The sequence below is a fragment of the Odontesthes bonariensis genome, chromosome 2 (assembly GCF_027942865.1).
Source record: "Odontesthes bonariensis isolate fOdoBon6 chromosome 2, fOdoBon6.hap1, whole genome shotgun sequence".
NCBI lineage: Eukaryota > Metazoa > Chordata > Actinopteri > Atheriniformes > Atherinopsidae > Odontesthes > Odontesthes bonariensis.
Genome location: NC_134507.1, coordinates 12748505 through 12773381, shown reverse-complemented (window position 1 = coordinate 12773381; position 24877 = coordinate 12748505). Strand labels below are relative to the sequence as shown.

Sequence of the window (24877 nt, the reverse complement as noted above, 5' to 3'; positions counted from 1 at the left end):
TTGGTGAATGTTATGTTGGGGAAACATTTGGTGTTGCTGTTCATGTTGGTGTTACTTTGATATGCACCACCTTAACATCGTTGCTGACGCTGTGTTCCTAGATAGCAGTGGCCTCTTTCGGCAGTATAACGTGCCCTGCCACACTACATAATAACTACATAATACTTAAGATTTGTTTGAGGAACACAATGCGCAAATTCTCCAGATAGGGTTGAACTAAACTGTACACATACTTTCAAACCCATGGACAAGAGGGGTATCTCTTGTGGAAAAGTCATGGCAACATTGGAGACGTGACAGGCATTTTTTTTAAACTAAATAACTTTATCAGTCTCAACACATTCTCACTCACATTCACACAGATTATAGGAATACATGTAGTTTGGCTTGATCATTGGTAGTCCTCCTCCAGTCTGGCAAACAGAGCATTTATTCCATCGATTTAAACAGAAACGAGAACCCATGCTGAAGAAAAGTTATGCTCTTTATACATCATGCATCAAGCTTATTCACTGACATGGTCTGTGGTCTGTCGGAACATTGAGTGACAGTGATAGGGATGTGAGCCAACGAGGCTTGCACTTGAAGTTTGATTGTTTCAAGTGCAGCAATTTGACTCCTCTGACTCCTTTAAAAGAATCCTCCTGGATTGGATTTCTTTCAAGCTAGGACATTAAAGTCGCTTCCGTGGGATTGTCTGGCAGACCGGCAGTGTTGCTGTGACATTGTGTCAAACCACGGTCACTGATTATACAAGGGGTGGTGTCAGCCAAGCAGAATGCACAATAAAAGGCATGTTCCGAGAGAGGTGATAGTTTCCAGAAAGCACATAGTCATTCTTTAGAAAATTCAATCTTTAATTCTTACTCTAACTTGTGTGTGACAGCTTGCCATTCTGCCAGCTTTACAAGTTGTCAAAAAGAAGTTACTTTAGAAGATTTTCTTTCTTTTTGTTACAGCTATGGCTGTTTCACGGGTCTTATTTGGCTTCTTCACACTGTATAATTTGACCTTATTGTACACAATCATCACATGACTAGAAATTAAATAAAACTGCACTGCTGTATGTAATTCAAGGATCACAATTATTCCTAAACATATTTGCCAGTGCTAATTGGTCAAATTGAAATGAGCTTATAAGTGACAGAGTTGCCAGAATAACACAATTAGTGTAAAAGCTGTTTTGGCAGTGTCGCCTGCTAGTGAGGATATTTAATGCACATCCTTCTCATTCACCCATTAACTCCTACTTAAACATTCAGAGTTGCTTTTTCTCCTAAGAATCAGACAAGCAGTGTTTCAAACCGAGTAATGTTGAGCTCTAGTTTTTCCCACTTAGCGTGAGGTCAAGAACTTTAACCCTCTGGACCCCCAGAGATCATGTGTGCCACACTGTAGATGCACCATGTTTTGAAATGAGAGTAGGCTCTGTTAGGTATTTGTAAAGAAGAGTGTGGACTCTAAGGGAAAACATTTCTTTACTATATTCTGCTGAGTATCTCAGTTCCATTAAACCTGCATGAATTTATAATGTTTCATGAATCTGTATGTATTGAATATACTCCCTCAGTGCATATTCCTTGCCTTTTGTACTTGTTTTCATTAGTAATCTATTTAGTAGAATTGGATACTGTATGGTCAACCTTAAAATTTTTGCTGGTCTTATTTCTAATAAATTTTTTTCATTATAAATTGCCATGTCACTTTTGATATTGAATTGCAGCTGAAATAGTCTTAGCCCTTGGGGCCACGAACGACCTTCGCAGTCCTTGGCCTCTCACAGAAGCATTTGATTTTCGGGGGTTTAACTTGGTGTATTTATCATTTTAGTCATGTACCTTTTACACTAAAATCTTCAAGAGTACAATATAAGAGGGAAATGAAGCTCTGAGAGAATAGGAGATGATATATTGGAGTGAAAACTAATTTCCAACCTGTCTGAGGAAGCTGTCTCTTTCTTCCTCCCCCCCGGCTGTACTCTGCCTTCCCAATGACCTTATCATTGCATTATTATTATTTTTCCTGATCTTGATTTATTATGTTTATGCTGTTCCACCTTTGGTTGTTAGTTTAAGACTGAAATTAGGGCTGTAAGGTTGTAGCACTTTGAAGGTTACAATTTGTGGGTTTTCTTTTTTCTTTTTGTCAGAACATATAAGATTAAAACTGTGGGTGTGGATTAAGAGATTAGTTTAAAAATAATTTTCATTTGGGTGGGTGTGATATGAAATGTATAATTGTTCCAACCTTTGCACTTTTTTCCCTGCATATGTTGCTTGTATTTGACTTTACAGAGTAGCTGGGGTTGTAGACATAAATGTGTAGGTGTATCCCACTTTGGACCCATAACCCTATAACTGTAGCACATGGTCTCGGGGCAGTAAAAGATTGGTTAGTGTGGCTTTGGATCAATGTCTATATGCTTTCATTATCTGAATGACAGAGAAGCCTGAATAAGATTCATCACACTAAATGGGATTAAGTTTATCAGGTTTATTTATGTGAATGTCTGCATCAAGAAGGTACTAAAATGTTTTATTGGTCACTGAAGTTGATTAAATGGTTTATTATTCAGCTCCTGAAAGCTTAGAACCAGAGTTTATATTCAATACTGAGAATTGACACTGGTAACTTCAATTGGTTGTATATTTCAGTGATGGATTCAGTACTGGTACTCTGTCATAATCTGATGATTTTGTTGTTTAGATTGATATTTCCAAACGGGCTTTCAAGTGAGTACTCCTTGGTTTCCATCTTCCGGGTGAGAAGAACGACAAAAAGAGAACGCTGGTATCTTTGGCAGATATTTGACCAATCGGGTGGCAGTCAGGTAGGCCCGTTTTACTGTCATAAGTCAGTCTCAGTGCCCACAAGAACATCGTTCTTTGTGGTGGGAGTCAAATTCTTCTTTGCTTCGCAGGTTTCCGTTGTGGTTGATGGTGGCAAGAAAGCGGTGGAGTTTTCTTACCAAGGCCTGCGAAAGAACACTTTTCGCCACACATTTAAGAGCCGTGACCTGTTCGCCCTTTTTGATCGCCAGTGGCACAAGCTGAGCATTTCTGTGCAGAGCGACATGGTCTCCATTTATATGGACTGCAAGCTATTAGAAAGAAGAATGACAGATGAGAGGGACACCATCGACCCCAGTGGACGCACACTCATCACTACACAAGTGGAGGATGGACGGCCTGTAGATGTATGTCCCATGCCGAATTTATCTGAAGATATTTCTTTTTGTCTCAAAGTAAATTTAGACTGTTATCTGAAGATTTCGTTAGGGGGATTTCTCCAGCCTATTTATTTCTGTGCTACAAATGGGATACAGTCAAATGCTTTTAACATATGCTTCACAGGTGTATTTTGTTTATCTTTAAGTGTTATCCTCACAGTACAAGGTGCCCAAAAAAGCAGTAAAAACGTAAGATGAGCTTTGCCATTTGGCCACCCATACTTCTGAGACGAATTTGGCTTATGTAGTATCAAAAGCTGCGTTTTTACGCCCTGTAACTGGTAAATGACCTAAGCTGGTAAGAAGCTGGAAGTCTTACAAAAGTTGTGTTTGAGTTGTTTTGCAGGCGAGGAAGATTGGGATCAGTGTTACGACAACTTAAAGCTAGAACAGCTGACATAGGGCATAAATTGTACTGTCTCAACAGATGAAATGCAGATATTTGTCAGTTCAAAGAGGAGCTTGGTGTGATAATGGAACAAATGTGTGGTGGTGTAATGGTCTGTTAATATGAGCTCTTTTCAACAGATTGAACTGAGACAAATTCTGATCTACTGTGACCCGTATATGGCTGAGATGGAAAATTGCTGTGAGCTGCTCGAGCCAAAGGTAGTGTTTTAATGTTTCAGTACAGAACTGACACTTACTGATTTTTAAAAGAAACATGTCTATATTTTTGCATTCGCATTATTGCACATGTGATAAATATCGTGGTTCCCTGCAGTCACAATCTGTACTGACCTATTGTCACGTATGAACGTCATCAGACGATAAAACTGTAACTGGATTTTGGTTTCATCCAAGGGGACACGTGTCCCCAGATGGAAACTTGATAACAAAGATCTTCTGTAACCATAAAATCAATACGAGCTAATGTTACAGTTATTCTAAATGGACAGATGAACTTTGACCTCTTACCTTTACATTTCTCCTTAAGCATACTCTCATGCCAGTGTAAAGTTACTCTTATTGAATTGTCACAACCTTAAGTGGGCATTAGCAGTCTGTGTGGACTTTTTTTTTACTTGACTGCAAAGTGCTAAAAACATTAAACTCTAGCTACATTAGGTGAACTGTGAAACATTACTTTGAGTTCTGGAGGTTTTTTTTTATTTCTCTGCCTTCAAGCAAACATAACAAAGGAGGCTGTCTAAATGGTGAAATTTCTGTATTGATCCAGTGTGGAGTCGAGAAGACATTTAATGGGACTTCCCCTCCCCTGGTTACAGCCCAGATTCCCCTGATGCTGTCTCAGCCGGCCTCACAGTCAATTGACAGATGTCACTGTCCAGATGAAAAGGTACAATCAATTCGGCCCAACAAGGGCTTCTAATTGAGTGAGTGAAATGGCTATTGTAACTGAGCCAGCAGTGATTTGACACCACATGTACTCCATCCTTTATGGGAATAAACAGCCTATTAAAAGACATTTTTACCAAAAAGTATTTTGCTTGGAACCCAACCAAAGACTGTGCAGGCACAATCTATGAACAGAAACACAGCAGCAATTCTTCTCTGAATGGTGGATAGATTATTTCAAAAGGACTCTTTCTACTGCAAATATTAATGCTGGAATAAAATGTAAATGGAGGTCTAAAAGCCGTAAGCTCCCTTTGAGAGGAGTGGATGTTACAGCTTGAAGGTTCAGTTCCACACCTCACTCTATTATAAAGTAAGTCACATAAAGACTGCTAAGTCAGCATTTTGAGGTGCCAGAGGGATACTTTAGAGAGATTGTTCATTTTTTATCAGTTGAAATGGATTTGAAACATTGAATTATGCTCCACTGTAAAACGACGTTTTACGTTCCACGTTTAAATTCCCAGTTGATACTTTAAAAGCAACAGGGTCTGCTTTGCTGTGAATGCTGCAAATGACATGTTTTTCTTTATTGACAAGGAAATCTTTTCATTGACAAGTAAATCATTTCGAAACGTCAGGTTTATCTTGATCACATACATGTGTCTTAACATTTCAAATCTTACTAATGGTGCTCGCAGGAAAACGCTGGTCATCGAGACGAAGGTGGACTGCCTGGACAAAAGGGGGACAAAGGAGACAAGGTTGGGGCAACAATTTTACTTGTCTATGCTTGCACGTTTGCTCTTGATTTTGAAAAAAAAAAAAAAAAACCTGTGGGTAAATGAATGTTAGATATTGAATTGATTTCAAAGTTGTAGGTAGGTCATGTTCAGCATCCAATTAATTGCGTAACTGCGATTTGGTCTTTGTTTCAAACAACCTCATTTTTGTTTTCAAATGACATCTTACCTGGCATCGTGGTTTGTTTTTTTTGGGCAGTGTTACTGATTTTCCGAGCCCTCTCCACTCTATAAACGTCAAGACAGCAGTTTTCTTCAGGACAAATGTGTATTTTAGTGTGAGAGAACGAGGGATACACCACTCTCTCACAGAGAAAATGTCAGTGCTGTTGTATATTGCAGTGGTTTCATGATCTTCTGTCAAGGTCCCTCAGAGAAGCTACCACACTATTGATTTCCCAATGAATGAATTTTCTCCAAACTCACTCAAGAAGTGGGAATTTGGAAAACATACATTTGTACAATCATTACAAAAACAGGTGTTGTTAAAGAAGAAAAAAGCCTCTTTCTCCATAACAGCATAGACATGTCGAATTGTAAATGTCCACTTTGTGAAAATTGTGGGCTTTGTGTCAGCTGCTGGACAAGAAAAAAAATGAGCGAGCCATCAAATAATCAGACAGAAAGGGTTATTTTCCCCCTAGACAAATCATATTGTTTGGAGAATCAAATCAAATCCCCTTTTTGGCTGTTTGTTTAAGGTTAAAGAAGAGCAGAAGGGAGAATGCATTAAACTATGAATGGAATTCACAGCTGAACAGGTGGCGGTACTGTCTGCCTGATAAGACCAGATGGCTTTTAGGGTCAGTCTCTTAATTATCATGATGCAACTGTGGGATTAAGATATGTTTGGATGGCTGCTAGATTTTTGCGTCTGGAAAACCAACCGTTCCTAAAAGGTACAAATGTGTTAAATCATTGAAACCTCCGGCAGCCAGGCCGGATTTTTAACATTACTTTTTTTTTTTTTTTTTTTTTACTACCAAAGCTTTCGACATTGTAACTGGTCTCTGTTTCTTCAAATTCTCTCAACAGTTTAGCTCACTGTTTGTCTTAGACATTAGAGACTTCTGCATAAAACGTTTTCAGGCAATTATTACAAACTCACAAGAAAACTAGAAGCAAGGAGCATCTGTCTGTGTCCATGCAGTAATATTATACATATATGTAGTACAAATTATAAAGACAAAGTTTTAAATCATTAAGATATCAATTGTTGCTTCAGTTTATTTATTTATTCATTTATATTTTTAGGTGACGTTTCATACTCTTTTAAACAAACACTCATCTTTATTAATAATTTTGAAAATGACATTAAAAACTGCATGTTGAATAGCAGATTGTACTAATTACAGTTGATTTGAGGGTATGTTATAATTGGCCCCCGATGATTCTTAGCTAACATAGTGTGGATAAGCTCTCAAGCTTTAGCATGTCTGCGTATGTGCAGTTGGAGTGCTGATGATAAATGACTTGCTATTTGATATTCAGTGGGTGAGAATGGATCAGGCAGACAGTATCACATATTCCACGCACTGTGACATGTTGTCAGTGTCTATTGCTTTTGCAAATAGCAACATGTCCTCATACCGAATGACAGAATAGGTTAATTGCCAATAACTCACAAAACCAGTGTTTTTGAGCATGGGTGAAAAATACAGTCAGAAACTTTGGGGGGACAGAGAGAATGAAAATAAATTACTGCTTACTCTGAAGGGATATTGGATTCCCCCCCCCCTCTCTCTCTCTTTCAAGTGGGCTTGTGAAAGTAGCAATGCATCGTCAGTGTCTTACCTGCGAGAAACTGCAGTCAAGAGTCATCCCGGTTTGAGGAATCAGGGAAAAAATCAGACAAATTTCATTACGGTTTTAGCTAATGCAATATTGTAAAATCTTATCTTGCACTGGACAGATATTTACTTTGTCATTATACCTTTACAACCACAGAGCGTCCATGTTGCGACATGGCTCACGGTTACAGTGTGCCAACACAGAACTACTAACAGCTGGGTTAGTTTAAGATAAAATGTAATAATTTGGTTTACAATAAACACTTTCACTTTGATCATTACATTATAGAGGGTAAACTTCTCCCATCAAGCATTTTCTCCTTTTTTTTCCGGACCCACCAGGTTAATGAGTCCTGCCTTAAAATAGAAAAAAATTAGAAAGCATTTATAATACATATGTTTCTGTTGTTTCAGCTTCTAGAAAACTATTGTATTTTGGCCACAGCAACTGTTGATTTGACACCTAACAGCATGTCCAAAGTGACATTTAGTGCAAATCCTTTATCATGGTACGCATGGTTTAGCAAAGCTTTTCGGGACCACAGGTCGTTCCTTTGTCATTGTTATCATCTCTTTTTTTTCTTTTGGCTCCTTTTGCTAGTAGTCAGTGTTTCATATCTGAAATCTAATTTCAAGTCCTCAATTAAAAATCAATATCTTGCACCATTTGTTTACTTACTGAACAACAAAATTCATAGCAAATCCCATTACAGGCTTGAACAATAAATCAATGATGCTAAGGAAAAACATGATCAGAGACCACGCATTCAAGACTAAGCTGTCCAGGTCCTGCCAACTGATCAAAAGAAAAACACACACTTGTACACGTGCACGTGCAACACCGTGGAACCTAGGGAGCCACAGTGTTTCTTTTACAGTATACGCAGGTAAATTTGATTTGTTCGCCAAAGGATATGTTTCACAAGTGAGCTGAGCTAAAAAGCTGATTGCCATCATCTTTTCTCAAAGTGTGATGACGTGCTTAATATGAATATATGATTTTATATATCTCTCTCTATATATATTATTTAAAATATTTCTGCAAATACCACATCAAAATTTTTTGGCCTGCAACATTTACCACTAATGGAAGCAGATTTTAGTTACCGAAACCGTCAACAATCCTATAAACATATTTACTTCAAACAAGGTTGTAGCATCCCAGCGTAGATTGCAGAATCTGAAATGAATTGTTCTCTCTGATTATTCTACATTCTCTTAAGTGACATGATGAATTTCAAGTACGAGCAATTTTCTCTCCTATTCTAGTGTTTGTTTGTTTTTTTTACTCGTCTTTCTCTAGTGTTTTCCGACTTTGCCTTTTAAGAGGTTAATTTCTTTCATTTCAGCCTCCTTTTCCTATGTATCCTTTAGTGTTTCTCCTTAATCCCTTTATCCATGCATACTTGCAATAATTTGTTGATGAAAGTCTGGACCACAGAGACATTTTTTGACATGGAAACGTAAGCTAATTTAAGGCTAAATGTGGACTTAATGAATCCTTGGAAGAGAGATATTTCAATGAAAATTCAAAGCAGCACTTCAGTACTCTCTTGCCATTATGCAGTGCTTTTAGATCATTTATTGCACCTAATTTGTGGTTTTATTGAATCCACACAAACTATGTACTTAATGCGTTTGACAGACGGATGTGAAATTGCCTTATTGACACACTTCTTTAATGAATAACTAATTAGAACAAATTAAATTCAATGAACATTGTAAGAGGTGAGTTTGACGTAATAATGCAGGCTTGGGTGTAAATGATACAGTGTCAAAGCAGTGTTTATCACGCAGTATATGACAGCTGAAGTGTTTAAAGAACTCAGCAGCTGGAACAGGATCGTCATTCTGAGTGAGAGCAGATGATACTTGAATACAAGAAAATGTCACTCATCGTGGGGTGAAAATGTTTCTAATTTCTTGTGGCATTCACAGACGATCATGTGCAGCTATCTCTGATGCAGAGGAGGAAGTGGTTTATTTAAAACCATCTCGTATATCGAAATGTCATGCTTTGGCATAGTCCTGTGTTGCAGCTCCTTTCTGCTATTCGGTCTGACCTTTTTTTTGACATTGTTCTGCAGGTGGATTATGAAAGCAGTTCACTTCTGTTAATTCATATTGATTCCTGTATTTCCATTAGTGCTCCAATGACTATAAAACAGTTCTTCACTCTTTTAGGAAATACATTAAAAATGGGGTAGGAAAGTCAGAGCGAATACTGTTAATAAGGTAGGCTCGTGAGACTTTCAATTACCAACAGGAGAGTCTAATTCTGTGGGAGATTAGAAATAGTCTGAGCGTACTTACTAACAATTAAGGTTGACTTTGTAGAGATTATTCAAAGACTCTGGGCAATTTAGAGCATTTAAAACACCAATAATGAGAATTGCAGGCCAATCATCGTGACCTACACTGAAGGCTTCTCGGGAAAGTGTGTGAGGATTACTTTGGCTGTGTTACTCCAACGGAAAGTACTATCCCGCATTACAGTGAGAGTTTGATGGAGGATTCTAATGCAGTGCAAAGGGATTAAACTGCAATGATTAATCCAGAATCCCTCAGGAAATTAGACAGATAAGTAGTTGTCTATAAGAATGCAGCTTACTTGAAAGGAAATCCATTTTCTTTGGTCTTGAACATAAACCCTGGTATTACTAGATTTATGGGTCCTGCATGTATATGCAAAACATTAAAAAGAAAGCGAAAAAACAAACAGACATCATGGTGAAATGAAAACTTCCTCCACTTTTACAATATCCTTCATTTGTTTTGCACATTTTTTAACTCCCGTGCTCTCCTGTACCCTCAAATCAGATGTAAACCCATTGTTCCTCCAGAGTGAATTATTATATCATATTAGTCAAGACAGTTTGATTTGTCACTCACTGTGAAATAACCCTAATCCTATCCCTAGCTCTCGAGTCTTCCATTTTTCCTATTCTATTCATCAGTTAATATATTATTAGCTTTTATAAAAAAGGGTTTTGAGGAAGAAATGTCCAATGAAACTGTGAAATATTCTTTCACTTCTATATGCTTTCAATGGAGGTTTTTATTTTTCTGTTCTTAATAAGTGACATCGGGAGTTCTGAATTTCTTTCATTTCATGCAAATGCTTGTTATGAAATTGCTCATATCAATGAAACCATATGTGTCATGTGATGTGTAAATACAATAGGTGGACTGACCATGCTGTCAGGAATCATGGGTGGAATAATGAGCTCGTAACCCACTGAATAGAGATAGCATCTCAGCCGTTAAGTTAGGCCACATTGCCTTATTGTTCCTCTATGAGTGTTGGGTTCCAGAAAAAATGGCTTTAATGAAGATGCTTGTATGAATGGGCGTCATTTTTTGAATCGCTCCCTTGTTTGCAGAAAACTTGTTTGATAACAATCTAGCTCAGTCACAGAGGGCAATCGTAAAAAGTTATATTCTTAAGAAAGTCCCATATCCCTTTCAGTGTTGGCCTCTCCACTGTGTAAAAACACTCCAGCTATTAGAACAATTACTAAGAGCTTTCAAACTGTGTGGAAATTGTATCCTGACCTGCAGCTGCTGGCCCTCTTTGTCAGCAACAACTTGTGGAACAGCTGGAGGAGAAAGACCACTGATGAAATGACAAGCCTTCATAGAGCTATTCACTAATGTGCGAATGAGAAACCTTTCACTAACTGTTGACTCTCTTGTTTTTTATCACAGGGGGACACAGGGGAGGCCGGGCCTACAGGGAACCCGGGACTGAAGGTAGGTCGCTCATAGTACTTTGATGTTTAAACTCTATAGATAGATACATATATATATATATATACACTGGCCTTTAAAGTTGTAATCAAAGCTACAACTGTAATGGGCTCACTTGGAAACTTCACTTTTTATGTTTTTTTTTTTTTTATATTTAATAAATGTTGTTTTAGTTTAATGTTGATTCTTTTAGACAGCAGGCTTTAAAAATGTTTTGAATAGCAGGCTAAATGATTTATGAACTCTGTCAGTGTTGCTTTCTATCTGAGATGATTTTCTAACATTATTGAAATGAATCACTGGCTTGCTTTTGTGACCCAGTCCCCGCAACACAGAAACGAAAGTAATGTATAAATCCCATTAGCCCAACAAGTGGGTGCCTGGTCGGCGCAGGCTGGACGCTACTGCTACAGAGATGCATATTTAATTCCAGGCACTGGCGTTTCAGGCTTGGCTATGTGCCCTGCTGCTGGACATAGCTGGCAGTCTTGCTGGGTGGAGGCCAGTTAGGAATCGTGTCCTCGACACTGCAGTAGCAACTTCTACTAAATGTTTGAGCTGTTGGTATGCCCTGGTGATGAAGCCCTCTGCTGTGAATTTATGTCTTTTTCAAAAAGTGACAGAGTAGATCAAGAGACACAGCTGGGAAATCCAGATCTTCAAAGAGGAAAATGGTTGAATCTTTAATGTAAGCACTCAGTTTAACAGTGTTTTTTCTTTTTTAATTCCCTATTGCTGTTACCAATCCTGAACAGCTGTGAACATTTTCTAGATTTCCTTCATCTTTTGGCTTGGTTATCAAATATCAAATATTGCAACTTGATGGCTTGATTAATCTACCGCAGTTAAGGATTCCAAATCTCATAAAGGACAAAAACCATTAGCTGTGATGCTGATAAAAGGGTGTTGGATCCATGCTTTAAACTGAGGATATCCTTCATACTATGGTGGATATAGAGGGTATGGGATTGTGATTCTAGCCTCAAAGAAATTAAGAAATTACACAGAGATATAGATGTTTTATTGCATGCACGGAATTGATTGTACCGCAGATCATTGGGGAATTTGTGTCTTCACTGGCATTAAATAGGATTATTCCTGGATGTTGAAGATGGCTTAATCTTGGACCTTTTTCCTTTGAAGGCATTAAAGGATAAGACCGGTTTTTTGACATTGGGCCCTTGATTTCACATTATAACATGATGTTCTACTCACCCCTGCTTGTTGTTTGTCATTTGGAGCTGTTCCGAAGATATTCGCGAGGCGTCTGGCTGCTCTCTTGAGATATTCGGCCATGAAACGGTTTCCTATGGGCAAGCTCATACAGGCACAAACTATGCTGTTTATAATTTATTAATTACTCTACACTAGAACTGATAACATGGACATATCTTCGGAACAGCTCCAAATGACAAACAACAAGCAGGGGTGAGTAGAACATCATGCTATAATGTGAAATCAAGGGCCCAATGTCAAAAAACCGGTCTTATCCTTTAAGCTAACTGTGGGATGATTTACAGTATTTGCTCACAAATTTTTAAAATGTGGAACATGGAATGAGTCTTAATGGTGAAGCGCCCTCCACTCGCGCTCATTGAGATGAGGATCAGGAGATGTTTTGTTGCACTAAAGTGCACAAGAGTAGCCTACATCCAAAGCAGTAGCAGTGGTATTGGTGCAGATGCTAGTTGACACCACCGTGTTTGGTGGTGTTTCGAACATGTGCTCAAATTCTTCTCTGTATCTTTTTGTTTGTCTTCCTTGTATCATTTTTAAAACATATTCAGTGCGATTTTGTTGCATTGTGCATGTGTGAGTTTTTTTTAGTGCCTTTGCGATATATAATTTGGCCAAGACACTCATTTTAACACCCTTTTGGAAGCCTTAATGTGAGGACAACAATTTCCTGCAGCTGTCGATATTACAAGACTAGTGATATGGTTGCCCTTGGACACTGTAAAACAGCAGCTTGCTTGAGCTTTACAGGACCGGCCGAGGTCATTATACTGTGTAGGTTACATTCTAATAGCAGAGCCAACGAGTTCCAAGTCACACATTTCTGGCAGAGTGTGTGGAAAGCAGTAAGCCTCGAACAGCTTATTCACCAGCTACATATAATCTCACACATGTTATATACTTTGCTGATGCTGAAATGCCGCAGTGAGATCACTGGCAAACGACACTGCCTGGTGTGCGTTATCTGGGTTTGTTTTTGCGCTGCCGCCTCTGAGATCCAACAGTGTAGTGCAGTGCTAACATCATACGAAATTGCATTTGAGATTTAACTTCATTGCATGAAAGAGAAAAGGTTAGGAATCTCTGGATATTTTTGTACACTTCAGCACAATTAATTCCATTCAAAAGGGATTTATTTTTATTTCCTGTCATCCTTGTATGCTGAAAGCAAACACTTTTAACTACAATAACTGAGCAATACACCACAAATATAATGCCAATAACCATCAAGTCCTTGATTGGTTTGTCTTTCAGGGCTTAAATGTAAATTGTAAATGAATGAATGATTTTTTAAGTAAAAAAAAAACTACATTCTTTGTATTTTTATAAATAATTGTTCATCTTTCAGTTTCCCTGTTCCAGGTTTCCATTTTTTTTTTTGTTTTAAACAGGCACTCAGTGCCATCGCTAATATGTTCAGAAATTATAATCCTTTCACTTCCTGTAAGGCTTTGGCAATAGTTTTTGGAAAAATCTGATTATCTACAAAGATTCCAACATTTTCAAAAGCTTGAGGCTTTTTTGAGCAACCGCAGTTCTGCATAATTCTGACATCATTCTAATATACTAAAAAGAAAGTTAAAAGATGAAAATGGTAAGAATGAACTTTTCAAGAGTCTTTTCTTCGCTTTTTAACTTTCAATCTTGTCATTGCAGGGTGAACTTGGATCAGAAGGGCAAAAGGGAATCGATGGAGAGAAGGTAAGTACTACTATCTCCAGCAGACACATATTCCATACACAGCACATCAACCAGATCTAGTTTCGTCAGAGAATCAATTCTTATAGGCTTTTTTATTTTCTGTGTGATGCCCTGGAGGTAGGAGCAAAGCAGAATTTTCTGTGTGGCTGTTTTCAGGTGCCTGTCACATCCGTAGATCTAAGCGTGTTCAAGCCTGCAGTGTCCTTCTGCAGTGGAGTTAATTGATATCTACTGTATGCAGCCTGGCATACTAATGGACTAAACTAATTTATGAAATTACTGTAAGCCCCTTCCATGTCATTTCAGGTCATTCTTTATTGCATGCACTTAAATCTAGCTGCTGTGATTAAACTAATGTACGGTGGTGCTTGAAAGTTTGTGGACCTTTTAGGATTTTCAATATTTCTACATAAATGTGACCTAAACGTCGACTGATTTCACAGAAGCTCTAAAAGGGTAAAGATTTTTTTTCAATTGAAATGGTAAAAAAATGTTCTCTGTAATTTATTTAATGAGAAAAACTGCCTTTATTTACACATCTGTGAGAGGCAAACGCACCTGAGCTTCTATAATTGGCAGGTAATTGGAAGGTGAAATCTGGGTCAGATGAGGGTTAATCATTAGGGTTTCATCAAAGTCTGATGTGTGTCATGGCACAAACAAAGGAGACCCCTGGGGACCTCAGAAAAAGGGTTCTTGATGCTTTTTCAGGCTGGAAAAGGTCTCTAAAATGTTTGGACATCATCGGATCCTTTTAACTTAAGAGCAACTCAAGGCCTCTCTCCAAAAGGCTGATGCAAGTTTTGTAAACGGGTGAGACAAAAATAGAACTTTTTGGTTGAGAGTAGGAAGGAGAAAGGAAGACACTGCACCCATCATAAAAATCCCATGCAATCTGTATATTTGGGTGGAATGAAACTGTATTGGCCAAGTCAAAACCGTGACCTTAATGCAATTGAAATGTTGTAGAAAAACAGTTCATTTGAGAAAATCTACCAACATACAAAGTTGAAGCAATTTTTAAGGAGGAACTGGTTCAAATTGCTTGAATTAGATATACAGGACTGATATTGCTTTAGAAGGAGGTCACACCTGATAGTGAAAGAAAAAGGTTCACATACTATAGCCAGTTAAGCAATATTGGAATATATTTCAAATAGTTAAATAATTACATTTTGGTTTTATTCATTTAATCAAGTTTTCTTTATCTACTTTGAAGTCTTTTAAAAAAAGAAAACCTTAAGAACAAATATATAAGTCCTAAAGTGTTCTAAGTACATTCACATCTTTTAAATACAAAATGCATTACAGGTTGATTAAAATTTATTTAGACCATAGTTATTTAGACATTTGTGATGTAAAGCATAAGCACAATGACAAAATATCAGTACATACATGGGAAGAGGTGCAGTTGGTCAGTTTATAGTCTTTATAAAGGGACTTTTGTCATGACCATTTTCCCCTCAAGTTGACAAAAAAAGCTGCCACAGAAATCAGTCTCCCTGCAGACTGCTGATCTGTGCTCCACCCTTGCATGGAGAAAGAAAAAGGAGAAAAAAAAAATATTTTCACCTTTAGCCGAGACACGAAAACACCTGCCCAGCATTGTGTTGATCCTCCTTGTGCCAGGAAAACAGCTCTGACCCGTCAGAACGTGGACTATGGACCTCTTTGGCTGGAAAGCGGGATGTTGGCAGCAGATTCTTGAGGTCCTCTGGGTTTGGGGGGGGTCACAGCTCTTTGTCCTGCTGGGGGAGGCTGCTGCAGTCAGGGAATGGCGTTGCCATGGTGACGTGTACTTGCTCTGCAATATTGTTTAGATGGGTGGTACGTGTCAAAGTAGCATCCGCATTGGATGGGCTGAAGGTTTCCCAGCAGAACACTGCATTGTAATGAGGTTATCAGTGCTGCGACAACTGGTTTTACTGATATTATCCAGCGGAATTCCACCTTTTTTTCTTGAGTATTTATTTTTCAACGTTTTTCAGAGCTATGATATCTTAAGATTTACTTATTAAAAATGTTTGATAGTCATCCAGCATTAAAACAGAGAGGGATGCAGTCATGGTTCAGCTACTGTTAACAGTAAAAGTCTAGATGTGATTGCTGATGATAAAAAGAAGTTAAGGAAGCTTTCTGTTGTTGTTCTTTCCAAATAAATGATTATATGAGTGGACAGACTATAAGGGATCACCTTTGACAGGATAAATTCTACTTGTTGATTACATCCTTTGCTCTCTTATCAACCTCCATCAGTTTTTCCCTGCATTAGCCTGAGAGGTGCACCCCATATAAAAGCAATGGCAAATGAGCAGTAGACCAATTAAGGTGGAAAGTGGGAAAAAACAGTGAATTGGCAGAGCATAAACTCAGCATTAGTTTGTCCCCCCACAAACAGCATGGGTTCCTTTGCTCCAACATAAGTAGCTACTGACATCTTGAAAAGCCAGTTGACGCCATGGGAATATTTGCATATGAATGAAATAATCAAGTTTATTTACATAGGAATTAGAAGGAGAGCGAGACCACCTAACTAGAAATTAACTTCACTCACATCAAAGACTGACTGATTTGTAGTCATAACATCACACAGACCGTAATGGAAGGCTGTGAATGAATGTACACGATTCCCTGGATCATGCACGGTATTTACTGCTACTGGGGCCTACAGCAATCAGCAATAAAGTGTGACATAGCTCTTCAGTTACTGGTTCCGCCTGGGCTTCACTTGTCTTGATATCGGCGGTACGTAAACTGGAAACAGCTGGGGGCTTGTTCACTGTGCAGAGAAAGAGACAGTTAGAAAGTAAAGCAGCTGCTCCAAAATTTACGAAGTCACCATTTCAAGCCCCTAAAACACAGTCCTCTTTCTGAGGAAAAGGGTCAATCCTCTGTCAAATTCAGCTGTTGCTGATATACAAACCAAAATTAGTCAGGTATTTATAAATACTTGAAATATTCATCATCATTTAGGGGGGTCAGCATAACCCTCTGTTAATGCAGATGAGTAAGGTTGTCTCAAAACTGTGTTTCGGCGCTTCAATTAAAATAGATAAATGAGTAAGTAAAAAGATGGGAAACAGAGTCAGAATTTTCATTTGATGTAAAAATATTGATTGTCAGATCTGGTCATTTCTAACTTTATTGTTTTTTTTAGTAAATGGACACAAACACAAGTTTCAGTCATTTATCCCAATCAATACAATACATACCCTCCCAGTTTTCATCCTTTTTTAGTTTTGTTTTTCTTGTATTCATCTTTCTATCTGCAGAAAATGTTCCTACCAAATAAATTACAGAATAAATCATGCTGTGATAGACCGTTCATTATTCGCCTTCTCCACAGCTGTGCTCTTTCTGTGATTTATTTGATTTCTTGACCTAACCCTTGAATTGGCTTTAGATTAATATGATGGCAGGACACTGAAATAAAAGATAGAATGTAACCAATCCTCATGGCACAAAGCGGGCCACAATTAATGGGTTAAAACCAGAATCCCTTGTGTTTTTTTTATAAATGAATGGATGAAGTTGGGCCTCATCCACTAAAAAAGACTTAACAGTTAATCACTTACTGTAATCAGCTCCAAGAGATTTGAAAAGTCCCAGAGATATTATCTGCTGTAACAAGACAGAGGATCTTCAGGAGCATTGAATAAGTAGATCATAACCGATATTATGTATAAACATATACAGGAATGTACTGATAGATATACAGGAAGACATCTTTATATCCGCCAAGAGCTCGTGGTTAACACTATTGGTTCCGTTTAATTTTGTGACAAGATTTTCAATTTTGAAAAAAAAAAAAGTTAAACTTTAACTTCTGTTTTGCAAACAAACAAAAAATAAAAAATTCACTTAACCTATTTACTGTGACTACTCCTGTGACAGACTCTTTTACAAGAACTGTCCTTTTACTGCAATTAGCTCATATTCCATTTTTAAAGCTAGTATGTTATTTAAAGCTCCAGTTGATACCTGAGAAACCAGAATTCTGACTATGAGCATGTGATGTAGTATCGTTTTGCAGATACACCTCCTATGGGACAGGGGGAGTGCACTCTGTGTTATCTTGTGGGTAATTCAAGTTACATTGCTGCATACAGGATGTTTGGCTGAAGAGGGAAGTGTCAAAGAAAAAAAGATAGAACATGATATCCTCTACACTGGAGGATCTCTGACAGTGTAGTGTAACATCCTCACACAATGGAGCATTGCTTTATTTATTCAGAGTGCAATAGACATGCTAATTAGCTGTCTTTTCCAGTTCTCAGTGCCGTACGATTAGTATTACACCACAGTGAATGTGGTGATGTATTGCTGAGTAAATGGAAAGTTACAAAAGGCATTTCCTGCTGTAACCTCCCTGGCATTTGTAGGCCAGCACTCAAGATATCTATGTTACTCACAGATCTTGTTCCACTGAGCCTTAAAGGTCTGTCATTCAGTATAACAACATTTCCCCAATAATTAATCTCAATATTTCTATTCTATATAGTTTGTAAAAAATCAATTGTGTACAGTAATGGAAACTTGGAGTCATTCTACCTCTTTTCAGACACTGACCTGACCTGCAGCTGCTCTGCTTGGTTGGAGGTATAAGCAAACATAATTAGGCTGCATTTGTTCATCCCTACTTCCCTGGCTCTGTTTATTTGGTTGCTTTAGTTGGCTTGTGCTGGGGAGTTGCCAGATTGTCTTGCAGCCCCACCGCTTCAGGAGTGACAAGACACAGTGGTGTGTGTAATTAGCAGGCAAGAGCGCACAGCTCCCCACAGTGTTCTGACCTCGTGCTGCAGGAACAACTGCCATACAGCCGGCACCAGCTTATATCCAGCCCCTTCATCCAACCCTGCAAATGCAACAAACCCCACAGCTTGCGACAGAGGATAACAATATAGATCCTGCCCCTGAAGCCTTCATCCCCCCCATGCCATTGTGCACCTGAATTGGGCCTATGGGCTCACAACTAAGTCCATTTTTCGAAGGGCAGCATCTTAACTAGGCTCTGTTGTAGAGGGTTTGATGAGGAAAAAAATTCACTTTTACCCCTTCAGGGATCATTAGATGTTTCCTTCTTCGGAGATGAGGCCTTTCTCACTTTCATGAACACACAACATTAGTGTGGGTCAGTTTTAAACTATTTTAAACAACACACTGTGGACCTACATTTGGATTTCAAACTATGATTTGTCTTTGACCTGATGTGTCACCCCATTCTTTGTCAAGTTTCAAAGGGGTATTGAAATCTGATAAATGCAAATAGGTGTCCGGAAATTCTTTGAAATGCAATCAAAAATGAAAGAATGGATAAAATAATGACTGTGTTTATACATTAGTTCTTAAATAAATGTTAAAAAGTGATGAAATGATAAAAAGTTCTTTAATAAATGTTAAATAATGTCTTGGTTTTTTTTCCTTTTCTTAACTAGATATGCCCTGATATGTAATGCCAAAAGTTACACTGTAAAAAAAATGCAACTTTTGGCACGAATAAGGACTCCAAAGTGTTAGTCAGGAGAGACAGATAAAAAAAAAGATAGATCATCTCTTGCTCCAATGAAAAGTGGTGGAGTCTGGAAAATCTTTCGTCTTAATCTGTGATTATTCAAAAAAAAAATTCCCAGCAGTTTTCAAACAGATTTCTTTCAGAACTTAAAATTACAAATCCAGTTCACTAAATGTTTGTTGAATTTGTTTATGTCAATCATCAAGTTGTGTTGTTTTGAAAAAGCTTGAGCGGTTAACGATTTTATCTTATTTGCATTTACTTCCCAGCTTGCATGGCACGCTGTATGTGACATTCGGTGGCAATTCCTATTTTACCCTAATGAAAATAATTATGTGTTGTCGGACATTATGTTACATTATGTTAAAATCAAAATAATACAAATCACATTGAAAGCAGTCCTGCGGTTTATGCACTTATTGCCCCCTTTGTACATAAATACTTAATGCATATTGAAGAACTTTATCTCCAGACAGGCTCTATAACAGGATTACAAGGTTTATAGTGACAAACAGCGGACATAAACCTTATAGTGGCTGAAGTGCAGTAAAATCTGCCAAGAGCTATAAAAGTGAATACAATAAACCATAAATTAGAGGGGTTTTTTCTGAAAAAAAACAGGAATTTAAAATGGAATATATCATATTGAACTGAATTACTTTGGCACTCTGTGAATTAAACAAAATATCACCCACTGTAATGTAGAATGTAAAGTTGACAGTTAATTTAGCCTGAAATAAGATAACAGAAGTAAAAATAGTCATTTTAGTAAAGTTAGGCAGTTAAATGTATCTAAGTACTGTTTAATTTAACTGACGTTTATTACCTTAAAGTTTGGAGTTTCAGAAAAATCTTGTTACTGGCACTTGTGTGTGTTCAGGCTGTGTGTCTTGAGTGGCAGCTGACTTTTTTAATTGCCCCGCTTCTTTTATGTATATTACGATAAACAAGTTCAGGTGTTCTGTCACACGGTGTCGATCCTCTGTACAGGTTCTGTTGCTGACACCACAGCTTTCCGAATGACTGTGTGCAATCTCAGTAGTTGGCAAACTTAATTAATTCTGGCTCGTTCCTGTAAAGTTGCTTTGTTGACTGATGTAATTAAAGTATTTTCCTGCAGAAAACATTTTCCAGCAGACAGATTCGCTATAGCAGATGTTTAGTTTGACTGTTAAACGGGGTGAGCAGCTATCATTCAGTTTCAGTAAGTGAGTGACTTGTTGGCTGACTGAGCTTCTGTCTGACCTGAATTTCTAATGAGGACATGTTGTGCAACTGAAAAAAAAACCCTCATTTTTTTTTAACTTTATACCAGTTGCATTATTTAGCGCATGTTATGGCACTTTCCTTTCTGCTCTTTTGTAAACATGTTGTCGTGGATCCACAGTCGGCTGAAGGAGAAGATGCTCAGGAGAGGAGGTCCATTTTACAGTCGTAGTATGAAACATTACTGAAATATTTAGGAATTCAAAAGCATCACACTGTAATACTTTTATATGAATTAGTCATTTCAGTTCAGGGTGACAGACTTATTCAGACGCTATTGTTTTAGGATTTACACATATGTGTGGAATGTTTTGGGAGTGACCTGGGGATGCATTTTAAGCAACTTTTGACTCCACTGCATTACAGAACCCCCAAAATGTAAGCTTAGACTTATTGAATTTGTGTTGGTCAGCTTTTTGTAAGTCTCTTCAGTTCGGGTAGTTTATACATAAATTATAACCTTGCATGAGTGAGGTCAAGGATAGGAATTATAATTTGTGCAATGAATTATAATTCCTATCCATGACCTCAGTCAGGCCAGTTCAAGCAAATTATAGGCATATAAGACTACAAATACAGGCAAATTGAATGATACATACGTTTAATATTCATGAAACATTCAGTAAACCAAATTAATGCATATCTTGCTGTAAATCTGCTTTATTCGTGTAACCGGCAGTGATAGATGGAATGAAGACTGAACGGGGAACTGCCAAATAGTCGACACCCTGTTCACAAGAACCCCTCATAAATCTCAATCAAGCATTTCAATTTTATTAAACGTAATTGATTATTTACTGTTGAACTTGCTGGGGGTTTATTTATGTCTGCAAATTATTCACACTCACATTTGTCCCTGGTTTACTCTATCATCAAGCACTGAGCACTTTTTACTCACATTTTATTTTTATTTTATTTACTTCTAAGTGAAGTAAAGCATCACTATCTACCCAGTTGTTTCTCATTACTTTACCATTAACTTCTGTTTTTTTTGTACCTTGAAGTAAAATGAAAACCCATACCAACTAGTTACTCAGTAGTTTGTCATCACAATGAAAAGCTTATTTATTATCCATCCATCCATCCATTTTTTATACCCGCTGAATCCGATGCGGGGGGGGCTGGAGCCTATCCCAGCGATCAATGGGCAAGAGGCAGGGTACACCCTGGACAGGCCGCCAGTCTTATTTATTATTTACTTAGAAAATCAAAGATGGCATGATTCTCAACAAGTATTTTCAGGTGTCTGTAACATTAGACATATGGACTTAAAGGATGTGATGAGTAGATTTTACACTCGGTTAAATAATCTGTACGAAGACAACAAAGAAGGATTGTTTTAGGAATAGTTTATGAATGGTGGCTCATGTGAGTGGAGAGGCACGATGAAATGAGTAGTCATCGATTCAGATAAGAGATTTGGACCGCCGCTGTGTTAATCTCTGGACAACACTAAAAAGGTGTAGTTATTTCTAAATCTGACTCTCATAATGACAAAAACATGTGGAAATACCAGCTAGACAAAAAGTGAACAAGGACGTCTGTAAATACCTTCTGCACTCAAACTCAAAAAATGGTTATTTTCTCAAAAATAACTGCGAAGAATCCTAATTGTAAGAAGATAAAATATTGCTGGGCTCTTCTCATTGGAATTACAAAACGAGATCTCCAAAGCTATTGAAAAACTTTACAGACATTGACTTTTACACACTTTGTGCCTTTGTTATCCTTACCTCAAAGTGAAAGTCACACCCCTCGGTCACACCCCTTATAATAATAGTGGGGAATTCGGATCCCCTTGTGTCAGATTGTCCCTGCAGAGTAGTTTGGCTGATGCTTTAAATCAGGAACTAGGCTCACATGAAGAGCTATGAGACAGCTGCCTTGTTACTGACAGTGTCAGTTGATATAATTGATATACTCTGATAAAATAGATTCATAGTTGTTTCACTATTCATGCAGCTTAAGGGAAAGCTGTTTCTGGATGGCTATCATTACCATACAGGTAGTCATTTTACACCAGTATCACCATGGCTTCTGTTTTCTGAATGACAGTGTTTAACACCAGACTTGCAGGGAGTAGGCAATGAATTAGTCACGTCTCTGGTAGCAAGACTTAATGTGATAAGGGTAGGTAATCATCCTCTGCAGATATATAATTCACTATTAATAGACTATCTGACTCTAAATTTAACCATGACAAATTATTGGATTTCTGAGTTATTTTACAGGCTGCTCACACTCTCCATCTTTCCCATTCCCCCCCTAACTTATTTCAAAGAGTTGGTGCCACTGGCCCAAATGTGTCACACCTAACAAGGCTTGCTGCAAATTTAGCCTGTCGATATGTGTCAGGCCTCATTCATCAGCTATCACTCTTCGTGTGAGTCATCCCTCAGCTTCCGCACTTCACCACCGAGAGGCTTGACTTTGCCCGACTCAGCGTAGTTCAATCCCAACCAGAGGTTCTCTGCTTCAAGGTTCAAAAACAATGACAACCACTGTCCTTGTCAAACCAAAGGGAAACAAGTGTAAACAGAGGGATAGACACAGTGTAACCAGCTGATTGTGAATCTCTCAGCTCGCATCTCGTGAGTGCTATTTCTTGCTCTTTTAACTGACCAGTTGAGATCCTCACACCTGCATGTGCGTGTCAACATACTGACATACAGTAACACATGTTTGGTGAGGTTTTTTTTAACCATATTCAAACCTCACTCAAAGGAAATACGCCTCAATGTGCTGTATATTTTCTGTTCCCAGGGTCTGAAAGGTGACCCAGGGCCTGTTGGTCCGGTTGGTCCTAAAGGAAACAAAGTGAGTCTGCCAACGCACTGGGCTGGACATTATGATTATTTTTGCTTTTCTTTTGCTTCAGGGAATTAGTTTGACTTTCATGAGTTGCTTTCCCTGCCTTGATAATGTGTTTGCCCATCAGTTTAAACTGCTGCTATAATTGCTTCTCCATATATAGCCAGCTATGCACTACTTTGTTAGAGCTATAATAACTTTGCAAGACCTCGTTGATGATAACAAAGAGTAGCTTTTAACCTGGCTGAGTGAAAATGTTCCAATATACACGTGTTTGTAATGGACATACTTGACAAATCCCTTCATCTTGCCCTTTCAAAGCCTAAACGAAAATGAGAGGTAAACACTATATCTTGTGGTTTGTGACTACTCATAGGGTCGGGATTCTAAATAAATTTGTTTGTTTCATACGTAAAAGGCCAGTAGTTATATATGTATGGCCCATACAGTTGCTGTGAGTGGTTTCCCAAACCTGGGGGCCTGAGACAAACTGGAAGTGCAGCAGTGGAGACTGATGCGAAGCCATGTTCGCATATACTGCCGCTTTATGGTTAACTGAATTAGATTAACTGTTGTACCAGAGACGATATAGGTCTTTTCAGCTTTTTCTTTTCTTTTCATCCCACTGTGGGATTATTTTCCATGTATGAGAAGGAATGTTTTTCCTGTAATTAGTTGCCATACATCCTGCCATTTTATTTTTGCTCCCTTATGAGCCTTCTTTGTTTTTTTGTTTTTTTGGTGTTGTCTTTTGATAGAACTCACCACATAATTGTAGGTGCAATGTACTGTCTACCAGCCTTGAAGTTATAATGAGGTCTGTGTGTTTCTGTGAAGACAACGGAGAATCACAGGCTATTTTATCCTATTTTCCAGATGGATGGAAGGGTGGGGGGTGTGAGTGTGTACGTGTGCGTGTGTGCGTGTGTGTGTGTGTGTGTGTGTGTGTGTGTGTGTGTGTGTGTGTGTGTGTGTGACAGAGGGGGGCAGATTTGGAAGTGTAAAATAATGACTCCCCTGAAATATCCCATAGCAGACATATTTCAGCTGTGACATTCATTTAGACAACAAAATGGATATGATCTACAAGCGCATTTTTTTCCTCTTTCAACCACATCTGATAAAAGGATATTGCCAGTTGTGATGTTCCGATTTTCAGCCCAGTGCTTCATAAAGTCCTGGTGGGCTGTGATGAAAAAGGTGGGGGGGGGGGGTTGTATTGTAGAAGAGCAGAAATTCTGGACAGTAGTCCAACATTTTTTTCATCTGAAAAGACAAAAAACAAGACAGGCAGTACAAAGTGGATGAGATCATTGCTTACACTGGGTTATGCTGGCGTCAAAAGGCATCTGCCTCTTTCCCTATTTGACTTTCTGTGACCGCCTGTACGTCTCAGTCACTAAACAATGTTATCATATCTTTCTATTGTTAATGCTGCAAAGCTTTCACATGATATAGTACGGCTGTGTTTATTTTAAGG

At 38.2% G+C, this 24877-nt stretch overlaps 1 protein-coding gene across 3 annotated transcripts in view; it reads left to right on the top strand.

The window, feature by feature from the left end:
- LOC142391696 (uncharacterized) overlaps nt 1–24877 on the top strand; it is a 102829-nt gene that overhangs the window by 5984 nt on the left and 71968 nt on the right. For 2 of the 3 annotated variants that reach the window (XM_075477684.1, XM_075477702.1), the window contains exons 5-12: nt 2707–2830; nt 2921–3196; nt 3758–3838; nt 4410–4529; nt 5230–5292; nt 10830–10874; nt 13764–13808; nt 23350–23403. In XM_075477684.1, the coding sequence (XP_075333799.1) occupies nt 2707–2830; nt 2921–3196; nt 3758–3838; nt 4410–4529; nt 5230–5292; nt 10830–10874; nt 13764–13808; nt 23350–23403 (808 nt within the window). The remainder of the gene's footprint in view (nt 1–2706; nt 2831–2920; nt 3197–3757; nt 3839–4409; nt 4530–5229; nt 5293–10829; nt 10875–13763; nt 13809–23349; nt 23404–24877) is intronic. The other variant, XM_075477693.1, reaches the window with a different exon arrangement.